Source organism: Phytophthora sojae (genome assembly GCF_000149755.1).
Source record: "Phytophthora sojae unplaced genomic scaffold PHYSOscaffold_4, whole genome shotgun sequence".
Taxonomy (NCBI): Eukaryota; Oomycota; class Peronosporomycetes; order Peronosporales; family Peronosporaceae; genus Phytophthora; species Phytophthora sojae.
Genome location: NW_009258118.1, coordinates 2646855 through 2669085, shown reverse-complemented (window position 1 = coordinate 2669085; position 22231 = coordinate 2646855). Strand labels below are relative to the sequence as shown.

The 22231-nt window shown below is 56.8% G+C and overlaps 8 protein-coding genes across 8 annotated transcripts; 3 read left to right on the top strand and 5 right to left on the bottom strand.

The window, feature by feature from the left end:
• Window positions 1–372: 372 nt before the first annotated feature.
• PHYSODRAFT_560024 (hypothetical protein) lies at window positions 373–4049 on the top strand (the record flags this gene model as incomplete). The annotated part of the gene is made up of 11 exons (XM_009528126.1): window positions 373–612; window positions 738–930; window positions 999–1087; window positions 1165–1248; window positions 1383–1461; window positions 1891–1958; window positions 2043–2210; window positions 2280–2702; window positions 2791–2940; window positions 3147–3692; window positions 3753–4049. Exons 1-11 carry the CDS (start codon window positions 430–432, stop codon window positions 4047–4049), a joined length of 2280 nt encoding a protein of 759 aa, XP_009526421.1. The 5' UTR covers window positions 373–429.
• A 271-nt stretch (window positions 4050–4320) lies between these two features.
• PHYSODRAFT_500657 (hypothetical protein) lies at window positions 4321–5553 on the bottom strand (the record flags this gene model as incomplete). Its single annotated transcript, XM_009528125.1, has 1 exon — window positions 4321–5553. The coding sequence occupies one exon, from the start codon at window positions 5551–5553 to the stop codon at window positions 4321–4323; it is 1233 nt and encodes a 410-aa protein (XP_009526420.1).
• Window positions 5554–7285: 1732 nt separating this feature from the next.
• PHYSODRAFT_502438 (hypothetical protein) lies at window positions 7286–8678 on the bottom strand (the record flags this gene model as incomplete). The annotated part of the gene is made up of 7 exons (XM_009528124.1): window positions 7286–7334; window positions 7420–7586; window positions 7709–7859; window positions 7945–8125; window positions 8196–8313; window positions 8393–8478; window positions 8579–8678. Coding segments are annotated over 7 exons (852 nt in total), but the record flags the coding sequence as incomplete, so codon positions are not given.
• Window positions 8679–10134: 1456 nt separating this feature from the next.
• Window positions 10135–10515, bottom strand: PHYSODRAFT_501276 (hypothetical protein; the record flags this gene model as incomplete). The annotated part of the gene is made up of 1 exon (XM_009528123.1): window positions 10135–10515. One exon carries the CDS (start codon window positions 10513–10515, stop codon window positions 10135–10137), a length of 381 nt encoding a protein of 126 aa, XP_009526418.1.
• Window positions 10516–11289: 774 nt separating this feature from the next.
• PHYSODRAFT_331339 (hypothetical protein) lies at window positions 11290–12546 on the top strand (the record flags this gene model as incomplete). The annotated part of the gene is made up of 3 exons (XM_009528122.1): window positions 11290–11430; window positions 11507–12136; window positions 12166–12546. 3 exons carry the CDS (start codon window positions 11290–11292, stop codon window positions 12544–12546), a joined length of 1152 nt encoding a protein of 383 aa, XP_009526417.1.
• Window positions 12547–12930: 384 nt separating this feature from the next.
• On the bottom strand, window positions 12931–18288 carry PHYSODRAFT_503331 (hypothetical protein; the record flags this gene model as incomplete). Its single annotated transcript, XM_009528121.1, has 1 exon — window positions 12931–18288. One exon carries the CDS (start codon window positions 18286–18288, stop codon window positions 12931–12933), a length of 5358 nt encoding a protein of 1785 aa, XP_009526416.1.
• Window positions 18289–18488: 200 nt separating this feature from the next.
• PHYSODRAFT_498678 (hypothetical protein) lies at window positions 18489–21041 on the top strand (the record flags this gene model as incomplete). Its single annotated transcript, XM_009528120.1, has 5 exons — window positions 18489–19074; window positions 19153–19546; window positions 19631–20390; window positions 20463–20573; window positions 20646–21041. The coding sequence occupies 5 exons, from the start codon at window positions 18489–18491 to the stop codon at window positions 21039–21041; spliced, it is 2247 nt and encodes a 748-aa protein (XP_009526415.1).
• Window positions 21042–21210: 169 nt separating this feature from the next.
• On the bottom strand, window positions 21211–22079 carry PHYSODRAFT_504110 (hypothetical protein; the record flags this gene model as incomplete). Its single annotated transcript, XM_009528119.1, has 2 exons — window positions 21211–21771; window positions 21840–22079. The coding sequence occupies 2 exons, from the start codon at window positions 22077–22079 to the stop codon at window positions 21211–21213; spliced, it is 801 nt and encodes a 266-aa protein (XP_009526414.1).
• Between the last annotated feature and the right edge of the window lie 152 nt (window positions 22080–22231).

Sequence of the window (22231 nt, the reverse complement as noted above, 5' to 3'; positions counted from 1 at the left end):
TCCGACTCTACCGAGCGAATCGCAATTTAACCGCAAACATCACCTGTCGTGTGCTTCTTTGAAGGGGAGGCTATGGATCGCTTCAATATATTGAGAACTCGAGGAGTGAAATCGGTCCGAACAGGGCTCAAAATCTAAGGGGGCCATGGGTGATCAAAAATATGGGCCGTTGACAACAGATGATTTAGACATTCTAATTTTCAAGATTGGACCATTCTAAATTAGAATGATCCGTCCTGAATGTTTCAGCTTAGAAATTTAAATTATTTAGAAGAGCTAAGAGGTCTAAAATAGAACATACTGAATTTTGTAACATATACAATGGCTACCTATCAGTTATGCTGTTAAATACCATTCGTTCCTCTGGAAGTGCAAGACGACACGCAAGACGATAACAGCGACGCTTCGTCCACACCTTCGTCCCGCTCCATGGAGCTCCCTCGATTCGCCATGCGCCCTAGCGACCCTCACGGCGCTTCCATGGCCTCCTATCCATCGCCCGACGGCTCCTGGTGCCCGGAGTTCCATCCTACGCGCGCCGAGTTCGAGTCGTTCGCCACGTACATCCGCACAGTCGTCGAGCCTCAGTGCGCCAAAATCGGTATTTGCAAGGTAAAATCCAACGAATTCAATTGCTAAAAAGTTGGTGGAATGGTGATCAGTCATCGCCAATTACTTTCCGGTGCATTTATCATCTGATAACGGATTTTTGTCGTGCTGTGTGTCATTTCCTGCAGATAATTCCTCCGCGCGGATGGTTCAGTCGCTCGTACGACATCTCGCAGCTACAGTGCCAGGTATCAGCCCCCGTGAGTCAGCACGTGGCCGGCAGGAAGGGTATTTTCAATGTAGACCTCGTGGAGCGGAAGACGATGAGCCCCGCAGAGTTCCAGAGCATGGCAGAAGCGACCACGGACAAGGAACCCGAGGGTACGAAACAGTGAGGCTGTGTTTAGTGCCATCGAGGATACTATTAAATAATGTGTGTGTGGATGCAGATACGGATGATCCGATGGAAGTGGAGCGCCGGTTCTGGAAGGGGCTGAGAGGAACCATGGACCCTCCGGTATATGGAGCGGATATTGTGGTGCGTACTGAAATGCTTCTTGCTTGGTTGAAATGATTTCAATCATACTAAGCTCTGCACTGTTCGGTTGGACTTAGGCTTCGCTGTTTGGTGATGCTGATGCACTGTCGTGGAACCTAAATGACCTCAACACTATTCTGCGCAAAATCGACTTGCCAGGGGTGACGCAGTCTATGCTGTATTTCGGCATGTGGCGGGCGATGTTCGCGTTCCACACGGTAAGTGCACTACAATCGAGAGAACGTGCGGTTTCGTTGTCTCATGATATCGCTGCCTGTCGTTGACGTGTGAGTAGGAAGACATGGATCTCTACAGCATCAACTACGTGCACACAGGAAAACCCAAGTTTTGGTATGGCGTGCCCCCAGATGCTGGTGAGTCCCTGCATAACCGAAAGAATCGTGTGGCATCGAAATGGTATTGTTCACTAACAAGCGCTACCTTGATGCGCCCATGCAGCCCCTCAGCTTGAAAGAGCAGCGCAGTCGATGTTCCCAGAAAAACACCACACATGCAGCCAGGTAAAGGGACCTCGCTTGTTTGCCGAAAGAATTACGGTTCCAATAGCGTATCTTGAACTTTACAAATTTGATCAGTTCCTGCGGCACAAGACATCCCTCATTTCACCCGCTCGCCTTCGAGAGTTTGGTGTACCGTTCTATCGGGCGTATCAAAAGCCAGGAGAGTTCGTGATTACCTTTCCGGCGACATATCACCAGGGATTCAACCTCGGTAACGTTTGGTGGATATGAAGGGTTACATACTGATGGCAACACCTTACCTACTGTGTGTGTGTGGTCAAGGCTTCAATATTGCAGAGGCAGTCAATTTTGCCTCGCTGCTATGGATCCCGTATGGACTGAAAGCCAAGGTAAGCAAGAGTTTACCTGGACCTACTGTAGCAAAGTCATTTTACACATTCGTTAAAATGTTTGGTGGTTGATGTCAACGATAGGTCTGCAAGTGCCTTCCTGATAGCGTGCGGATTGACATGGACTCGTTCATGACGAAGCTATTTGAAGAACCTCAGTGCAGCCCTGAGCTCTTGGGCGAAGATCCCTGGGTCTTCAGCTGCAAGTGCCACAAGTACTGTAGCAGTCAGAACCCCGATGCCGAAGTGGAGGTACATTTACATGTGTGGCAGAGTGTAGAGCGCCTTGTAATAACGAGCAAACGCCGGTGTGTTCTGCAGGAGCAATGGTTTGAGTGCTCAAAGTGCAAGATTTGGGCCCACGTTCGCTGCATTCACCCCGACCTCGCCGGCAAAGCAGCCGAAGATCTCCCTCAGTCGTTGCTTTGCCACCGATGCATCGCTGAAGCCGCCGGTGTCAAACCTCGCAGTTTATCAAGCGGTGGACTTGGAAAAAGGAGCGGAACAGCATCAAAGAGCGGAGTGCGCAGCTGTCTAGGCAAGCGGAAGAAGGAAGCAGCAGTTTGTTCCAAGAAGAAGTCGGCGAAGGTACCAGTCTCCGCCGTCATGCTGTCACCACCGAAAAAAGCGAAGGCCACTAATCAATCGGGCGTCGGCACGCCCAAAAGCGCAACGAAGGACCGAGGTGCAGTTCGCAAGTATCTTACAGTCAAAGGCTCGACGATCCGGTTCGTGGACACCGAGGTTCGTTCGTCACCAAGGACGATTGCTAGTGGGTGGAAATATGCGAGGGTTACTGACGCAATGAACTGTTTGTGATGTTGCTGTGCAGGCGAAGGTTGCGGCCGTGGAGGGCAAGTACATTCGCGTTCATTACAAGGTAAGCAGCTTCAGCTGGCTCCAATCCTACAAATGTAGAACAGCGATCTCAACCATATTCTACCGGGTTTTTTTCACAGGGCGAGTCAGCAGACAACGACGAGTGGCTGCCGGTGAACTCCAAGGAGCTGCGACAGCGGATCGTAGCAGTGGAGCCGCCTGCGCCCAAGTCCAAGGACTCGAGCAGTATTTAGTTTAGATCGTTTGTCAAAAACAAACATGTTGAAGCTGTTCTACCAAATGGCACAATCTTACGATGATACACTCTACCTTGATTAAACTATTGCAATCAACTCCATTCATATCGAGCACGAAATGGTCCGCCCCGGGGGCAAAGATGTCTCGGTGGGCGAGTTCGACCCCGTCTCGGGGCTCACGCACATCACGCACCAGCGCGGGCGTTTGCTGTTCAACATGGGCGCGAGCACGAAAAAGCGGCAGCGGCGAGAGGCCCCACAGCCGCCAGCAGTCGCGGCCAAGGCGGCGCCCCCTCCTCCGACGTCGACAGGCGCCTTCACGGGGCTGTCGCTCTACCCGGAGGAGGCCAACTACCTGCTGCAGCGAGGGGCGCTAGCCATCATCTACCTGCTGTCACCGGGGGATGAAGACGCCAGGGAGCTGAGCGTGGCCGAGTTTACCGCTCTGCTGGCGAGGGACCCGCGCGTGTCGCTCGCCTCCATGCAGGTCTACGCATTCCTCAAGGACCAGAAGCTGCACCCGCGTCGGTGTCTCGAGCCAATTGCTGCTGCTGAAGCAGCTTCAAGCAGCGAGGACGGTCGCAGTGTGCCTCGACATTTCGTGGCGGGCGAGCCATGCGACGTCGCGTTCGATGTCTGGAAGACGGTGGCAGTCGATGTAGAGTCCCCTCCGTCCATTGACCAGGATACGAATGGAGAGCAAGCCACTGGTGCTGAGACTTCGGCTGTTACGGCTACGAAGACCAAGAAGCAGAAGCAGAGGAAGAAGCTGGTGCTGGTCTTCCGCGCGGTGGTGTGCCGCTTCGGAGACCCGGCGCCAGGTCCGCGCAGCCTTCGCCAGGCCATCGCGAGCAGCAACGCGCGCGGCTGCGACGAAGCTTCGACCGGTGCGGACTCGGGTTGCAGTGCGCTGCTGGCGTGCGTCCAAATTCCGGTCAAGCTGGCCGTGGTCCACCACGATCAGAGCGTGCTGCTCTTCGAGATCAGCAGCAGCAACCCAGCGGTACCCAACTAACTTCAACACGAGCAAGCGAAGCTTCGACTTGAGCGAGGGTGGAAAAATTGTTTTGACGCTGATATAACGTTAATAATAATATGGTAGACACTTCTCCATGGAGGGCGTCGGCTACGTGCAACTAAATCGACTGCAGCCTAGCGCCCGACGCAACAGGAAAGCTGGGTGGGGGGGATCTCAAAAAAAAAACTACGGACGGACGGACAAATGGGACGGCGCTCTACGAGGAAGCTGCAGCACTTGTGACCACCACGACGTCGCCCTTCCCATTTCATGCCTGCTCGTTCGGGGCGAAGTAGCTCGACAGGAATTTCTCCGGGTCCAGCACAAAGTCGTCGTCGTCGAGGCACAGCTCCGCGGCAAAGTTGTCGCCGCCCAGGGCAGCGGTGTCCAGCTCCGAGAAGGGCTCGGAGTCCGGGCTGGCAGCAGCCTCAACCTTGGTCTCGGTCGTGGCGGCAGGCTGCTCCGTGCTCGAGAACCACTCGAGTTCCTCCTCCGTGAGCTGCAGCAGGTCGTCGTTGTCGATAGACGACAGCGTCTGGTCCGCGCAGTCGAGCGAGTAGTCGGCCAGGGTCTTGTCCTCGGCGAAGTCGAGAATCATGGCTTCGGCGGCCGCGTCAGCAAAGTCGAGCGGCAGCTGGTGCGGGGGTTGCATGACGGCGTGGCTCTTGATGTTCCGACCGAACATGAAGCGCGCGTCCATGGGGTTGCCGAAGAAGACCTTATTGCCCGAGAGCGAAGACACCTTCTGCTTGGGGGACATGTGCGCAGCCAGGGGCTGCTCGCGCGCGAGACGCTTGGGGACGCTGGGCAGCACAGCGGCATCGCTGTCGGTCTCCGTGTCCATGTCGAGCATCGAGCACTTGCGCTTGCGCATGAGGTGCATCTTCTTCTTCTGCGAGGCGGGGCTGGTGGGGGTGGAGGGCGAGGGGGGCGCTGCGCCGGCCGCGATGACCGCGCGGTCCTGCGCTTCGCGCTCCTTGAGGCGCGCCTCCTCCTTCTCCAGCTTCTGGTAGTACTTCTGGGCGTGGGTGCGGATCTGCACGACAGTGCGCGTCTTGATGAGGGTCGCGATCTTCTTCCAGGCGCGGTAGGGGAAGGTCTCGAGGCCCTGCAGGAAGAGCTTGTGCTCGGCCTCGGTCCAGCGGCCGGTGTTGCCCTTGACGGGCTTGCTGCTGGAGCCGGCGGCGCGCGAGACGTCCTCGGTCTCATCGTCTTCGTCATCCGAGGCGTCGTCGCTGGAGGCGGACGAGGGGATGCACACGCGGTGGCTGGCGAAGGCGGGGCCTTGCTGGTGCGACTTACTACTGCTGGGCGAGGCCGAGGCGGCGGCCAGCTTGGCGGCGGGGTCGCGCGGGGACACGGTGGCGGCGAAGAGCGGCGCGTCGTTGCCCAGCGGGGTCATGGGCGCGTCGCCGCCGCAGAGGAAGGCGTCGTCCACGTGCTGGAGCGACAGAAGCTTGGGGTGCGATCGTGCGCTCTTGAGCACGGCGGCGGAGGCCATTGTGACGACGGTTGAAGAGGAGGGGGGGAAGGAGAGCCTTTTTCTTTTGTTCTAGAAGGCTGACGACGCGCGCTCGGGAGAGTGATGGTAGCAGCGCGCGAGCACACACAAAAGATACACGGACGACAAGACGGCAAACAGCGGCAACGATCGCCGACGAGGGGGAGAGCGAGCGGCAAGCAGCGGCGGGGCTGGGCGGCGGAGTAGTGGTGGGTATGGGGGGGGTGGAGCGCGCACTTGCACTCCTGCAGGCTTAAGCTCAAATGAGCAGTCGTGGGCAATCTTTCTTTTTTATGGCCGACTCACACTGCCGCCCTCTAGGCTCGGCAGCGGGCCAATCGCGGCGCGCTTGAAGCTTTCGGCCAATCGCCTGCGACGGAGCGTTCTTCTGGGTTTCGGCCGCGACCCGCGGGCCGAAGCCGGCATACAGAAGGCAAGTCCCACGTTCGCGGGGCCCGCCGGCCCATCGCCCATAGACAAGCGCTGTATTGCCGGCAATTCGGCCACAGTTACCCGTGCCAGCATAGACGACGCCGTTACCCGGTGACCGGCAGCGGCCACCCTCCGGCGATAAGGCAGACCCGCGGGCTGGTTGGCGGGCGACGTTGCCGCCGACAGCAGCCACTTGCAAGCGCAGCCTGGATAGCCCGCGCCAGCTGGGCCCCGCGTGGGTCGAGTTGGCGGCGCCGGATTTGGGCGTTGAAGTGATTCGCCGCGGCTCTGCTTCGCGCAGCGCCGGGACACGGGTTCGCAGAAAGTTCCGCTCCTGCAAAAACCTCGCGCCAGCGCCCGAAAAACCTCGGTGAGTAACGTTGCTGCGAATCAGCCGCGGCGCGCGCTGATTGGCAGAAATCGCCGCCCACTTCAACGGCCGCGTATCTTTTCAGGGAGCGCATCTCCGCCGGCGCCCCCGGCTGGCTGGCATCGTCCAGGCACTCTGCGTGCACCGTTCGCGGGCAATAAGGCCGCTGGCAATGGCGCTGGGGGGAAATGTGGCACAGTAGCGTGGAGACTAGCATTCGACTGGTGTACTGGCGGAAGCTGGAGGCGATACACACGTTGCAAGCAGCGCGCAATGGGGGACTGCGTCCGAGCTGACGCACTTCAACGTGGCGCCATTGCGGTCCTCCTCAGCGGGAGGTCGTTTTTGTTGCAGGGGTGCTGCTGAAGGGTCGCCATGCGTTCGAAGCAGGGCAAACGAGTGGTCCCCGTTGCTTGCAGGGGGACGCGCTCGAACCCACCTCGGGCAAGTCCATCATAGCAAAGTGAGCTCGAGCTCAGCTGTTAAGGTCTCCTCCTCGTGCCGGTGCGGGGAGTCTGCTGGTGCCGCCTTCAAGAGCGACCATGACACCGAGAGCCGCCATTGCAATGCGAGGCCTCAGCGACTGCAGGGGGAACCGCGCGCGCTGCGTCACGCACGGGGCTTTGCCGACGAGGGCGGACGATGCAGTGCATCATGCAGCTGAGCCCGCCGCCACGGACGGCCGCCATTGCGCTTGAGGGGACACTTGTGCTGGAAAAGATACTTTTCGTTACATGTGAGCGTTCGAAAGAAAATTCGGCGAACGAAACGACGTGCCACTGTCGGCTTGAACTCCGCCGCCGCGCGTGTCCGTTGGCCGCCATCAGAGCTCAGCAGCCTGCCTTGGGCTCGTCATGCCACGCAGCGCCGCCGCCGCTGCTTGTTCTGCGTGGCATGGCCATGGCTTCCCGCCTCTTCCTGCTGCCGCGCTCACTGCTCGGGCTGGATGTGGGCAATGTCCCAGGGACCGAGAATCTCGCTAAGCGGCACAAAAAGAACCCGAAAATAGAGGTCGTACGTCAGAGGGGGATGCGCATCACCGACGGGAAAAAAAAGACACGTACTTCTTGGACTCCTGCACGTGCATGAACCAGAGCGGGCACACGAACGCCAGGAAGAGCACGAAGGCGCCCGCCAGCGCGCTCAGCAGCGCCGAGAGCTGCCAGGTCAGCGCCGACGAGAGCGCGAAGAGCGCGACCGCCGTCATGAGGTGCAGCCGCTCCGAGTGCCGCTGCGTACCGGTATGCGTTCGTTCATGTAGACGAAAGCCGCAGAGTGAGACCACCACCACGCTACTGCATCCAACACCGGCAACACAGCAGCGACAGTATTACTTAGCCATGTACTACGCACCTTAACCTCGCGCTGGAAGATGGGGAACATGGCGAAGATCTCGATGGCCAGCAACACGAACGCAAACACGTGCTCGTTCGACTGCAACCGCGAGCCGAGCAGCACCGCCGTGAAGATGGCCGCGTTCAGCGAGATCGTGCCGCTGAACCTGCTCAAACACGCCATAAACGCAGCGAAACACGTCAGTCGTGGCCTAGTGGCTCCCACTCAACGCATAGCAGCGCCGCCCGGTGTACCGGCCGATGCCCGAGTTGACGTAGTTGTAGTCGTGCGTGATGAGGTGCAGCAGACCCAGGAACGTCGCCAGCGCCCAGATCGTGTCGTCCGCGTACGACCGCGTGAGCGTCCGCAGCACGGGCGACAGCAGCGACAGCGTCGCGCAGAACAAAAGGCAGGAGCTCAGCGTGTCCAGCGTGTCTGCAGTTCATACACACCAAGTTAGCAAAACGCAGCGTAGGTAGATATCGACAGCAGTGACTATTCTCACGCAGAGGCAGGCCGAGGTGAATGCGAAGCACCGCAAAGCCAGTCACCGCCAGGAACACGTCGATGCCGCCCAGCAGCGCGGCGGAGATGGCGTCTTGGCGCACGAACTCAAACACAGACTTGCCAAGTGCAGCAGAGAACAACAGTATCAATTATAACCGTCAAGTAGCCCGTCGATGCCAACGAGCTAAACCCTACGAAGAAGATCAAGACGGCGCAAATCTGCTGCGTGATGGCTGCGGCCGAGCGCACCATGCCCCCGTAATCGTGCTCCCGCACATTTGCTGCGGCAACAGAAGAAACACCATGAACACCATAGATGTGAGCGAAGTGCAGATCCAGGTCTAGTTGGTGCTGTTCGTGGCGGGTGACTGCGAGGCTCACCGTTCGTCCGCATCTGCTCCAGGAACGTGTCGGCCACGTAGTTGTCCTCATATGGCTGCGGCGCGTAGAGGATCTTCTTCCACTTGGGCTGCTCATACACGCAACAACAGGAGTGAGCGTCCAGGCACGCCTACGGCCGCCTACGGGCAGTGCTGAGCGTCGGCACCTTTGTCGCCGCCGTCGATGCTGCTGCCATGTTGTGCGTGCGTCACTGTATGAATCCCATTGGTCGAAAATCTGGTTTGGCGTCGAGCTGCGAGCTTCAAGCTCAAGCTCGGAGCTTCGCCGTGATCGTCGATCATTGATCATTGCGTCGCCTTTATCCTGTGTCCAGGCCCGCTGAAACGAGGCTCCATTGAGTATACGTGGAGGGTGTGTCGAGGGCTGCCGTTGAAACGCTATGCGAGCTTGGAAACGGGCAGATAAAATGCTACTTACACACGCTTGCGTCGAGTGTGGAGCGGAAACCTCCACGCAGTTGGGTTTCTAGCAAAGATCGCAATCTCATCGTCGATCCTACTATTTTGTACTACATGGTGGGGAGCGGTGGACGACGAAGGCCTCTTCACCTGCAGCCTCGTTAGCCAGCACATAAGTTGTGGGGTAACCCCACTGGGGTTTATGGCACTACGCCCTCAGCGCGAGCACAGGTACAGTATCCTCGGTGCTGCAAGTTCAAGGACTGAGCAGCGAAAACCTTGTTTCCCCGTAATGAACGATGCTTCGGTAGACTGTAGTGTTCAACCAGACTGCTTTCTCTGACTTAGTTGTCCAACCAAAAGATGTACACGCTCGTTTCAGTCACCTTTGTCGAGAGTTCGTTGGTGCTTAGCATTGAGAGCTAGCACCAAGACGTTCCATGCCTTAGCCTTGATGCCTTTGTCGGTCGCAAGGGATCGGTTGTTTCTTGCGTCCAGGTACTTGTCCAGCAGGTCAAACTCTTCCATCTCGTTCCAGGATGCTCTCACAGTTCCTCCACCACTTGGAACGTCCCTAGAGTTGCCGGCATCAGCGCCAGCGGCGGCATTGGTAGCGTCAGCACTACGGACAGCGTCGGCGTTGGCCATGGTATGAGGCGTTCTTCTTGTCGTCTTCGCTGCTTGTCGCGGAATGCGGAAATGAAGCGAAGAAGCACTAAAGATCCTATGTCACTAATGAGAGGGGAAACAACTCGTTTTACTGGTCAAATATGGGTTCAAAGCTCCACTTTAGTGACATGCTGAAGGCACCGACGAAATCGCGCGGCAAATTCACCCTCCGGCCCGTGTTCGTTGCCGTGCTAATGACTCGAAATGCAATTTTAGACCTAAGAGCGTGTTCGCTACGCAGCTGGAGATGGATATCTGCAGGGAGTTGGTGCATCTCCATCTCCAGCTTGTTCGCTACAACAGAGCGCATCTAGGTAAAATTAGCCAATCACAGTGCAACTGCAACGACTCGCTCTCCTTCTCCTTACTTTGCTGTTTCTTCGTCGGCCGGGAACACTGCCCGAGACACCGGACTCGTGGCAAGACCAAGCTGCCGATGACGCTCCGAGAGCTGCGCCTCCGTTTCCGTCAGCCAGTGGCGACCACCACACCAGGATAGCCATGACGCGCAGCGAAACCTGACTCGATCGCATCCCAGTCCTCTCTCCTGCGTGGAAACGAAATGACAGCCGCCGCCATTGCTCGTAAGACGCGCACCACCTCGGTCGTAATCTCCATTACGTAGCTCCGTGACATACCCATAGCACCACCGACCTCTCGGTACCCACCAGTTGAGCCTAAAAAGTAAAGCGCGGCTGCAACTTTCTTCTCAAAGCTATGCTGCCGTACTTTGGCAGCAGCAAACAGAACACCTTGATCTCGTAGTAAACTAGCAATCCGTAGGAAAGTCGGCTTGGTGCAGCGAAGATTGTCTTCAAACCAACTTGCATACGCGGCTGACTGTAGCATGGGCTCAAAGTGCAGTGAGGTCACGGTACGAATCTGTTCCTTAGGGCCTCGCGGCGCATCGTCGGATTCTCAACCAGTACAGCTTCCTCTTCGTCCATTGTCTGTGCGGCTAAACTGCCTCAATCTCCAGCTACTTTCTCCTTCTCCACCTCTGGGAGCTGGAGAAGGAGACGGGGTAATTCTCCAGTTGTCACGTTGTGAACTAAACTATTTTGACCAATCAAAAGACAAGAAATAGAGTTGATGAGAGGCCATCTATATCTCCAGCTACTTAGCGAACACGCTCTAAAGTGTCATTATCTTGCCGCGTCGAACACGGCCTTAGATACTCTGAGTAGCCACTCGGCAAGTTAATATAGGGCGGGGACCGGCCCCCTTTTTAGTCACCCTAAAAGTAGCGGGTTCCTAAAATGACGGCCATTCCACCTCCGTCAAATATTAGAAACCCATGGATCACTCGATCCAACAGGCAGCCCTACTTGTCAGGTAGGGCGTTAGTTTCCTTACTCATTGAGTTTAAGCCAAATTGAGCGAAGCGAAACTGACATTTACGCTATATCCTACGCCGAACCATACGCACAAACGCTTCAGTAGCGGGTTGACGTTCCGGCGGGAAGAGCGGTACATGTAGAGTCGTTCTACATTGGGTAGTACAAAATACCGAGCAAATTGAAGTTGAAGTAGATGAGTCATCATTGACAAACATTTTGTTTGACACTTCCGCGGCGCAGCAGGGACTGCTGATCTTCGCAGCCAGGTCGTCGTCCATGCTTGATGGCGAAGAAGTGCGCCACCAGCAGCTACTGCTCCATCTTCTGCACCATGGAGCTCCTTGCCGTTGGTGCGCAGATCCTTGGGGGGGTTCAGCTATATCGTCGCGATACTCCAGCAAGGAAGGACAAGCGGGTTACCTGGGTGGCTGGTTAGACGCACGCATTAGTGTGAGAGGGTTCAGGTAGCGAGCTCACAATCGATTTCGCTGGCGCGGGAGCCGATGGACAACAAGCAACAAGATGACACCAATGAGCCCGGGCCCCGCAATAGGGGCCCCATGTGCGTGAGTGTCGAGTCTCTGGTGAATGAGCAACCTGGCGGCGCCGCGTCCCCGCCGGACGAGCGACCTGCCGGCGGCGAGCCTCCGCTAGACAAGCAGCCTGACGTCGTCGACAGCAACGCCGACACCGGCATGGACGCCTTCAGCGCCAGAGCACAGTACCGGGTCCAGACCTCCGACGAGGTGTTCAGCGATGTTCACAACGCCATTGGTGTTGACGATGAGATGAAGCAACCCGAGGAAGAGAAGGAGGCAGGGAACGGGTCCTTGGAGAAGACTATGGGGGCTGCTGTGCAAGCGGAGCTCGATAAAATAAGGGCCGAAACTCCCGAGGAAGCTGGCGAGCGCATCGCCAATGCAATCGTCTTTGGCGAGTTGTACATTAATGGCGACAAGAACAGCCTTATCGCTGCAGGAATACCTGATCGAGCTCATGAGGGCGGCAGAGATCTTACTGCCTTTGATGAACTGCAGTTTTACACTGGACGACGATACTTGGGAAAAGAACAAGCTCACGGTAACAGCCCATGTCTTCGACTCGATGCAATGCTGGAATTCAAAGAGGAAGTGCGGTAGCTGATCATAGGGTGCTGCAGGTGCTAGCTGACGAGTACCCCGAAGCTGTAATCGAGGTGTTACAATATATGCGGCGGAGGAAATACACGACTGGCCTTGATGTGGAGCAGCAGTTCTTCGACATATGTGTTGGCGTGGACGCACTTCGTGCCGAGTTAGCTGACATGAAGAACGAGTTAGCTGACGTGAAGATGGAACTTCGATCCCTCAAGGCGTCAGTGGAGACCGAACTGCAGTCCGTCAGGGCGTCAGTGCAGTCCCTCAAGGCATCAGTGGAATCACTAATTGCTGCTCAAGCCGCCGCTGCTGAGATGATAAGCCGGGATAATGCACGCCTACGAGAGGAGATCGCTCGGTTGACGCGGGCGGCAGCATTAATACTGGGAACACCCCAAGAATGAGGGGGTGGGCAGCCGCAATGGATTAATTGCGTGACCGTAACGCGTAACTCGGTCTGGCTTGTTGACCCAGCAACTTCAAGGACAGCTTTCAGTTTCCGGCAGCAAGTCGAGGCGCCGGAGCCAGTGAACTGGGGCAGGTTGTACACATCGCCACCCACAGCTCCAGCTTCAGAAAGTTCGCACCTGTCACGGCAATGAGCATCAGTGCGAGCACCAGCGTTTTACACCACAGGTTCCCAGCCAAGTCGAAGACGACCTAGTGAATATAGTACTCAATGGTGTGCTCCGCAGACATAACGTTACCATGCTTGGGTCAAACAAACTGAAGTTGAAGTGGATGAGTCATCGTTGACAAACACCTTAGATCGACAGCCGCACTCACGCTCAGTAGCTCATCTTCTGCGGGGCCGAGCACCACGGGCAGTTGCCGAACTGCTTGACCCACTTGTTCCACGTCTCGCGGTCGGCGATGACCTTGCACGTGGCGCAGTGGACCGTCGTCTTGGCGGCCACGGGAAAGCCCGTGATGATGCACGATTCCGACGCCGTCTTGCATTCGGGGCACTGCAGCGCCGCCTCGTAGATGCTGGCTTTGCAGTTCAGGCACGCGCGCTCGGGCAGCTTCTCGGCCACCTGCTGGTCCATCGAGATCGTCAGCACCCAGTCGCGGATCTCCTCGCGCGCGCTCTCTTCGGCGACGAAGTGCGTCTCGGGCAGCGCAAAGTCCAGAGGCGACGGGATGTCGGTGCCGATGAAGTCGGTGTTGTCCAGGTTGCTGGCGTCGCCGTCGTCGATGGCCTCGCACAGATCGAGATAGCGGTTAAAGTACACGAAGGCGGCGCTGAGCCACTTCTTCTTCCGCGCGGCGGCCCCAGCCAGATAAAACATCTTATCGGCGGGCAGGACGGCTACGAACCGCAGCAGGGACATACTGATCTTCGCAACCAGGTCGTCTAGTCCTACGTTCGCTGCTTGGTGCTTGATAGCGAAGAAGTGCGCCACCAGTAGCCACTGCTCCATCTTCTGCACTCTGGAGCTCGGGAACTCCTTGCCGTTGCCACGCAGATCCTTCACGAGCTTGCGTAGGCACTTGACCAGTTCTGGCAGTGCTGCCTGGTGCTCAGGGTTCTCCTCGATCCCGTGACCGCATCCGAGTGTCTTTTGCACCAGTCGCTCTGTCATGTCCAGGGCGTCCGAGTCGAGCGGAATGCCATAGTCGGCAATGGTCTTGATGGCGGTGCCCATCTCGTCGTGCTCACACAGGCGCGAGCAGCGCAGGACCAAGTACTTGGCCAGCGATCCGGGCCCGTGCTTAGCGGCTGAAGACAGAACTTTGTCCCATTCACCGCGCTGCATCCACGCGTCTAGTGCGCTTGCTCCGCGTCCAGAGTCGTCGCCTTCACCTCCAGCACTGAGCTTCGACTCCTTCTTCTCGGAGGCATACTGCACCTTGGCATCAGCCGAAGGAGTGTACGAGCTGCCTGCCATTTTCGCCTCTGCTGGTTGGTGAGCAGCAGACCCGAAGGCACTCGCTTGCTGTGCTCGCTCAAGTCGAGGCAGCAACTCAGGTGCATGCTGCTCGCAAAGCTTTTGCGCTGCGACCCAGTTATTCACGCGCAGGTAGCAGTCGAGCGCTTCGTTCATCTTGTCGATCGACTGGAAATGCTCAGCCGCGGAATCGAAGCGAGACATGCCTAGTAGGCGTGACGCCACCTCCTCCACGATCGACTTGTATCGGCTCGGGTCGTGCTTGGCACACAACTCAATGGCCTTCGCCCACAGCTCTTCCAGCTCACCAAGGTCGCTGATCTGGTCCACGGAGATCGACAGATACGCGTCAATTGCCTGCACATACTGCTGAGAAGCCACCCACATCTCGCAAGCCTCCATAAGCTCCTCTTTCTTCTTCGGTCCACCAGAAAAGATAGCGCGCTGGTGAGCCATGTTCACCTCCATGAGCTTGTGAGGAAGGTGGCGCTTGGCAATTCGCACGGCATCAGCCCACATTGCTGCTTCCAAATACGCAGCAAGAGCAAGCTCGGGTTTGCCCGCGCTGAGGAAGAACCCTTCAGCACGTTGGTGTTCCTTGCGTTCAATCCAGAGTCGCGCTTGGGCAATGAAGACATCCGCCACAGACGCTGGGTCGGCACTCTCTGCGACGCGCATGGCATTTTGCCAGTCTTGTTGGTGCACGTACATGTCCAGAGCTTCACGAGGCTTACCTGCCTTGATAAACTCCTCTTCTGCCTCCTTGAATCGTTCTTCATCCTCCAAGAACAGCGCGTGCTTGAGGTGCACCTCCGGCAGCTTCTTGGTAGCACAATTGCGTGCAAGTTCAAAGGCATGTTCGAAGGCGCCACTCTCAATCGCATAGTCGATTGCCGGTTCAATGAGCCCAAGACGCGTTAGCAGTTTAGCGCCCTGTTCACCGCCCAGGTCCATTGCCCAAGCGTAAGCCACGCGCTTGGAAGCATTGATGCCGCCGTGAAACTTGGCAACACGGATGGCCTCATCCCACATGTCGTTGGACCGGTACATGTTGACTGCGGCCTGCCACTCGCCAGCCTCAGCAAAGTGGTGCTCAGCCTCCTTGTAGTTACCTTCGTGCTCAAGCTGCTGGGCCAGGTACAGGTTCGTATCCTTGAGTAGATCCTTGCGATACTTGGTCACAAGGCGAATCATTTGCTCGTAGTTCTTGTGGTTCTTGTACATGTTGATCGCTAGATCCGGCTCATTCACGGTCAGGAAGAGCTTCTCCGCCTCCTTGAGCTTGCCAGCACGCTCCATCCGGTGCGCCTGCTCCACGTAAAGCCGTTCGGTCTCGTACTTGTCCAAGTGGTTGAGTGCGACTTGGTACGCTGCGTCCCATTTGTTCGCACGAGTGTACATTTCGACAGCATCGCGAGCAGCGTCAGCTTTGATGAAGCAGCGTTCGGCCTGCTCGAGATTGCCTGCATCTTGGTAGTGGCGAGCGAGTCGCCGATAGTACGGCAGTGAGACGTCGTCCTCCAAATTCTCAACGAGCTGGCTGGCCTTAGCCCACTGCCGCGAGTTTAACGCGGCCTCAACGGCCTTCGTAGGTACGTTACCCTCGATGTAGTGGTTGATAGCCATGTCCATTTGCTTCTGGGATACAAGGTAGTCACCCCAGGCTTCCTCAAGACGCAGAACCTTGTCCGGGAAGTGCTTTCGCGAAAGCTCAACAGCCTTGCGGAAGGCGTTAGCCTTGATGAACGCAGCCAGCGCTCGGCTCTCCTGCTCCATCTTCTCAAACTGGTCGCCAGCCTTCTCGAACATGCCCGCCGAGTACAGCGCATCGGCCACGGTCTCCAGGAGTTGCTTGTGGTCACGACCAAGGTTTCGCTGATTTAACAACTGTGCAGCCTTTGCAGGTAGACCACCCTTCAGGTACAGACTCACTGCACTCGCGTAGTCGCCGTCCTTGACCTTGACTGCTGCAGCCTTTTCTTCCTGTCGAGACTCGACGAGGTAATCGTAGTAGCTCCTCTTCATCTGCTCACACTCCGCGTGGTTCTTTGCTTCAGCCACTCGAATGGCATCTTCCCACTTGTGCAAGTGCTGATACATCTCGATGGCCTCGTCCACTTGGCCCTGAGCTAGCAGCAAGTGCTCCGCGCTGCGGTAGTCATTCTTAAGTACAGCAAGCTTTGCCCGCACTTTCCAGTGAGCGAGCCCATTGAGGCGGTCCTTCTCCTGCCAGTCGAGCTTGTTGAGCTTGCGAAGGTATCGTGAACGCGCAACATCTCCTAGAGCAGCGGCGCAGCGCTCAGCGATGCGATGGTCATTCTGCGCCAACGCTTCCTGACTCAATTGACTCCACATCGCCTCGGTCTCAGGAGTGAGCTCTAGGGGCTCTAGGATGGACATCGCATTGACGAGTTGTCCATCGTCCACCGCAGCTCCAAATGCAATGAGTGACTCATCAAGCTGGTATGACGCAGTATTCATGCCTTCATCCACGATCACTTCGGTGCGTCCATTGCCACGCTCAATCTGCTCGACATCGCCCTTGATCTGGTAAATGGTGGCTTTATCAGGCGAGCGAATATTGTACCAGACAGACAGGTTATTACGATTCTGCGCGACGACCACGTCCGATTCAGGCACCCACTGCACGTAGTTGCAGTAGTTAAGCAGTGTGCTACGCTTCTGGGTGTCGAGATCGAAGAGGTGAAGCTGGCGTCGCTTATCACGGAACAGGAGCAAGTTTCCACGTGAGTTTAGCTCGAGCCAATCTACACGGGAGTCGTGGTTGACCGTCGAGGCAGCACGGGCATGAAGGTCGGTGATGCAGATCGTCTGCAGATCCAGCAAGTACGCAATTTTCTTGTTCTCCTGGGGTGGCATCGGGTCACCCCCATCTTGTGGCATTGGGAGCGGAGGCCGCTCGTTAATCCGCACACTAAGCAAGTGCGTGTTCAGGTGCTCCGTCCTCACGGACCCTAAGAGCTCATTCTGTCCATACTCGATGAGGGACAGCTCACCCGCTTGGTACACGATGCAGACGCTCTCGTTGTCCAGCATGTATTTCTCGGCTCCAGTCGACTGCCATTGCACCTCGCTAATGCGCGAAGTGTCGAGGTCTCCGACAATAAGCGTGTTTGTCGTATTACCGACCAAAAATCGATCTTGGAACACGTTAAGCTTCGTGATCTCACATCCGAACGCGGAACGCACCACGACGCGAGCCCCCGTAGCGAGTCGCTTGACGATCACCTGGCTTAGAGATACGTAGGTAAACTCGAATTTGCCTTTGTAGCGATAGCGACGAACGCAGGCATCATACAGATCCAACGCGCCACAGACGGAGCCCACAGCTAAACGACTCCCGTCATGTTTCCATGCGAGCGCAGTGACCGAGTAGAGGTTGGGAATACTCTTCGATCCCACAAGCTCCCAGGATTCCGTTTTGTGCTGGAAGTTAAACGTGTAGAACGAGTCAAAGTTGCCCACGACCACAGATTCGCCCGTCGGATTGAACACACTGCAGGTGAACTCACCGCACTTTTCATCCGCCGAGTAGTCAAACGTGCGAAGCTGAGCTCCGTCCTTGTCGTAGAACGACACGCGACGGTCATTGCCCGCAGCTACGATACTTTCTCCCCACGAAAGTGCATAAGGGACACAGGAGTGCACCACAAGCTTCGCGTGCGTCGGTCCTCCAGTGACATCGTCGAAGATGAAACGGTAAATAGCGCCGTCGTAGTGTGCCGAAAGGATTGCAGTTCCCTCGGGGTTGCTGCACACTCGGGACACGTACGACCCAGAAGCATACAGCGTAGCCGGCTTGTTACTGCGCAATTGCCCGATCTTCACCTTGCCATCGGCCAGACCGAAGACGATTTCGTTCGGGTGGGTGCTTGGCCACGTGAGCGCCGTTACGGAGCTGGGCTGAGCGAACTTGTTGCAGATGCTCTTCTTGTCTCCGAACTCGAGACCAATCTTGTAGACGAAGACGATGTTGTCGCTCTGGGCCACCGCGAGCTTGGTCGAGTCCGGCGAGAACTCAAGCGCACGAACGATGTAGTTCTTGTCGCCCTTGTCCGCCGGCTTGGTCGAGAACTTGTCCTTGCGCTCCCCAGTCTGCGCGTCGAACAGGTGCACAACACGGTCCACGGTAACGACAGCGAGTCGCCGGTTATTAGGCGAGAACGCGATGGCCGTGACCTTGCACATGCCCTCCGTCGCCTGCAGCAGCGACGTCAAGTGGCGCAGCTGCATCCTGTCTCCGTCCTCCTTCCTACCAGCACCTTGAATTCGATACTGGAGCTGCTCACGCCTCTTTGGTCATTGCGATCTTGAAGCGACGCATGTACCCATCTCCCAAATATGGCTACCTTCCTCGAATGAATGACATAAAACCTCGCTTTAGTGCTATATGCGTGTCAACCGCCTCAGTTTTTGACTGGACGCAGGCTCTGATGGACGTGGAGCTGGAGCAGGCGAAGCGCGAGGCCGCGCTGCACGCGCGCCGCCGAGAGGAGCTGGACACGCTCAAGCAGCAGCGCAAGGAGCGCGCCAAGAACTCGGTGACTGCCAGCTTCAGTGGCAAGCAGAAGAAGCAGCAGCTGCGGGCGCGCAAGCAGCGACTGGCTTCGCGCAGGGACGAGGAGGCGGCGCTGGACCTGCAGAGCGCGCAATACGAGGAGTTCTACGCGGATAAACCGGCGGCAATTGAGGAGGAGGAAGAGGATGACGAGGTGGAAGCTTTCCGCGCCGAGCCGGACTTTTTCGCTCGGAATAACGACCTGGACAACGATCTCAGCTCCCGTCTGAAGCTTACGGTGGCGCTAGGCAAGAACAACAAGGACGCGGTGGGCAAGGAGCTCTCGAGCTTCTTCGTGAAGGAGACCAAGGAGCAGATTCAGTTGAGACTCATGGAGGGGCAACGTCCGTTGAATCTGTACAAGAGAGAGACGCCGCTGCTGGCCACGGTGAGCGAACGCGACCCGATTCTGGACCACCCCAAGCGACCGAAGTGGACGTACAGTATGTCCAAGGAGAAGGGTGCGTGGAGATAGCAATATTGTAGAATTTGGTGAGTGTGTGCACTTGTTTCTGACCGGGTCGTATGTGTGATGACAGTGGACACCAATGAGAGTCTTATGTTCGACCAGTGGCTCACCAAGATTCACGACAAGTACGACAACGAGCACTTGAACCACTTCGAGCACAATCTGGAGGTCTGGCGTGAGCTGTGGCGAGTCACGGAGCGGGCCACGCACGTCGTGGTCGTGGCTGATGTGCGGAACCCCTTGCTGCACATCCCCGCGTCGGTGTATGACCTCGTTACGAAGGAGCTCAAGAAACCTATGGTTGTGGTGCTCAACAAGGTGGACTTGATCCCGACTTCTGTCGTCCAGCTCTGGAAGCGCTACTTGGCTACGCGGTTTCCTCTCGCTCATCAGGTCTGCTTCTCATCCCGCTCGAACGCTGTGCACGGCGACAACGATGTCAGCACTCGCCGCCGAGTCCTCAGGTAAAAAAAATCTTGGAGAAGTTTGCTGTAGTGATGTCAGACTAAAACTTTATGCGTCGTCGCTCGACTGTTCACCATTTACAGCAAGAAGTTGGAAGTCGGAGATGCATCTGCTATCAAGGGTGCAGTGGACATCCTCGTGGCTTGCGGTATCGATTCAGAGGAGGCTCAAAAGCTTGCCGAAGAGTTGAATGCGAGCTTGACGGAGCAAGAGAGCTTGCAGGCGCAGTTTGACGCGGTGCAAGAGAAGAAGAAGGCTGGAGGCAAGCGACGCAGCAAACGCAAACAGAAGAGCCGTGGTGGCCGAAATGGCGATGCTGGGGACGGTGCTGCCGTGGTTCACGAGTGCCAGCACTGCGGCTGTGATGACGCTGCCGTTGCTTGCATGTCGTGTGCGATTGGTGGACGGCCGAGCGCCGCCGACGCGAAGGTCAAGGACGAAGCGGACGCTATTGCTCGGGGTTACTTGTTGTGCGCCCGGTGCGAGCGCGAGGAACACGCTGAGCTTAAGGGCCATTTCCAGGTACGCCTGCAATCAGCATTGGCTGCCGAGTCCACAGACCCTGCTGTCCCCGGTAGCGCCGCAGCCATGGGACAGGCTAACACGCCTAAGGTTACGATTGGCCTCATTGGACATCCAAACGTGGGCAAGTCGAGTGTTCTGAATGCGCTGGCGGGCAAGAAGATCGTGAGTGTCTCGCACACTCCAGGACACACGAAGCGACTGCAGTCGATCATGATTTCTCCTGAAATCTGTATTTGCGATTGTCCTGGTCTCGTGTTCCCGTTTGCCGGCGTGCCTAAGTATCTCCAGGAGCTCAGCGGGCTGTACCCGTACTCACAGGTACAGTATATGCATTGTCGATTCTTCTTGGTTTATCCGTTGTTCATATCTCTAACTTAACTTCGTGTTCAGATTCGTGAACCATACTCGGCAGTGCGTTTCCTGGCCGAACATGTTGTGCTGGAGCAGATTCTGGACCTCAAGCCCCGCACACAGCTATTTGACGGTTTAGAGGAAGAACTCGTACGTTCATTTGGTATTGTGGAGCTTGCTTTTTCATGTTTTCTCATGCTTTCGTTCGTGGTCTATCTGCAGGAGTGGACACCTTGGACATTGTGTGAAGCGTACGCGGAGAAGCGCGGCTATCGCACGGATCGTCGTGGTAGACCCGATCACCAACGTGCTGGATCGGAGCTGGTTCGTGACACGGTTGATGGCATTCTGCCCCTCTTCTTCCTTCCGCCCGACTACACAGGCAAGGATATCACACCGTCCAGTATCGCCAAATACTGCAAGCAGGAGGAGGCATCAAAGACTGGTGCACACGAAGAGGGCGGCGTTGATGCTGACGATGAGGAGGAAGAGAGTTCTGATGAAGAGGAGGAGGAGGATTCCTCCGCGTCACAACCGGCAAAGGGCAAGTCAGCGCCTGTAAACGCATTCAGCTTGCTGGACTCAGACTCAAGCGACGAAGACAGCGACGAGGATTAAGCAGTCGTGGATTCCTCAAATCTGTCTTGTGCTCACGAAATAGACCCGTTCTGATCTCTAAGTTCTGTACATAGATACACACAGCATTCAACATGCACATCGTCGTCTATTCAGCTATTCTGACAAGCCTCGCTTGTGTTCTACCTCGAATCCACCTTGTCTGATACGATTACTTGGTGATATAGTACAGCTTAGCGCGCTCCACATCTTCCACAGGACACTCCTCAAGCTCCGCAGCCGCATTCGCCACATCTTCCGCAGGCAGCTTAACCTCCTCGAACTTGAGGCCCGAGTCGGTGATCTGCTTCTCCACCAGGTCGTGCGTCACATCCGCGCGAGGAATGTGGCACAGCACGAAAGCTCGGTCGGCATCATCCGGCGCAGTCAGCACCCGGGTCACAGTACTAAACAGCAGCGGCAACAGCTCGCTCTTGTAGAGCACGTCACCCGCCAGCACAATGTCAACATCAGTCAACGCACCCGGGAACTCTTCCAGCAGCGTCTGCGCCGACGGTTCGTCGCCCCAAAAGAGCGAGCGGGCAGTCACCACACCCTCCGCTTCGTTCACCTGCACGTTCTTGGCCAACAGCTCCACCACTTCTTCATCTCCGTCCGTGGCCAGACACTTGACCGCTCCAAGCTTAGCCGACACGATGCTGCAGATGCCAGTTCCGGCACCAAGCTCCAGCACACGCTTGCTCTGCACGAGCTCCGGGTGACGCCACAGATACTGCAACAAAGTCATCTCAAGTCAGGACACCATTGCAATACACAATACCAATAGATAGGGCCTCGTACCCGCGAGAGGAAGTGCGAGCCCGTCCAGAGGCGCGTGCCCGAGATCTCCTGCTCGTTGGCGTCCATTTCGGCCAGCATGAAGAGCGACGCGGCCACCGGCAGCTCCTCCATCTGGAACACCTGCACCTCCAGGTCGCCCACGACCACGCGCTTCGTCTCGTACTCCACGCAAGCTCGCCAGTCGGCCTCGTCCGACGACGAGGAGGCAGTGCGCTCGCGCGTAGTCGTCGCGTCCGTCATGACAGTCGAAAATGAGCTCTTCAGCCAATCAAGGGCACAAAATGTAGCCATGTCCGAATTGGGGGGTAAATACGGGACAAGTTGCAGTTTGTTGTTGCAGGAAGATGGCAACGCTTTTTGCGTGTTGTTGATTTACGTGTTACTAGTGTTAC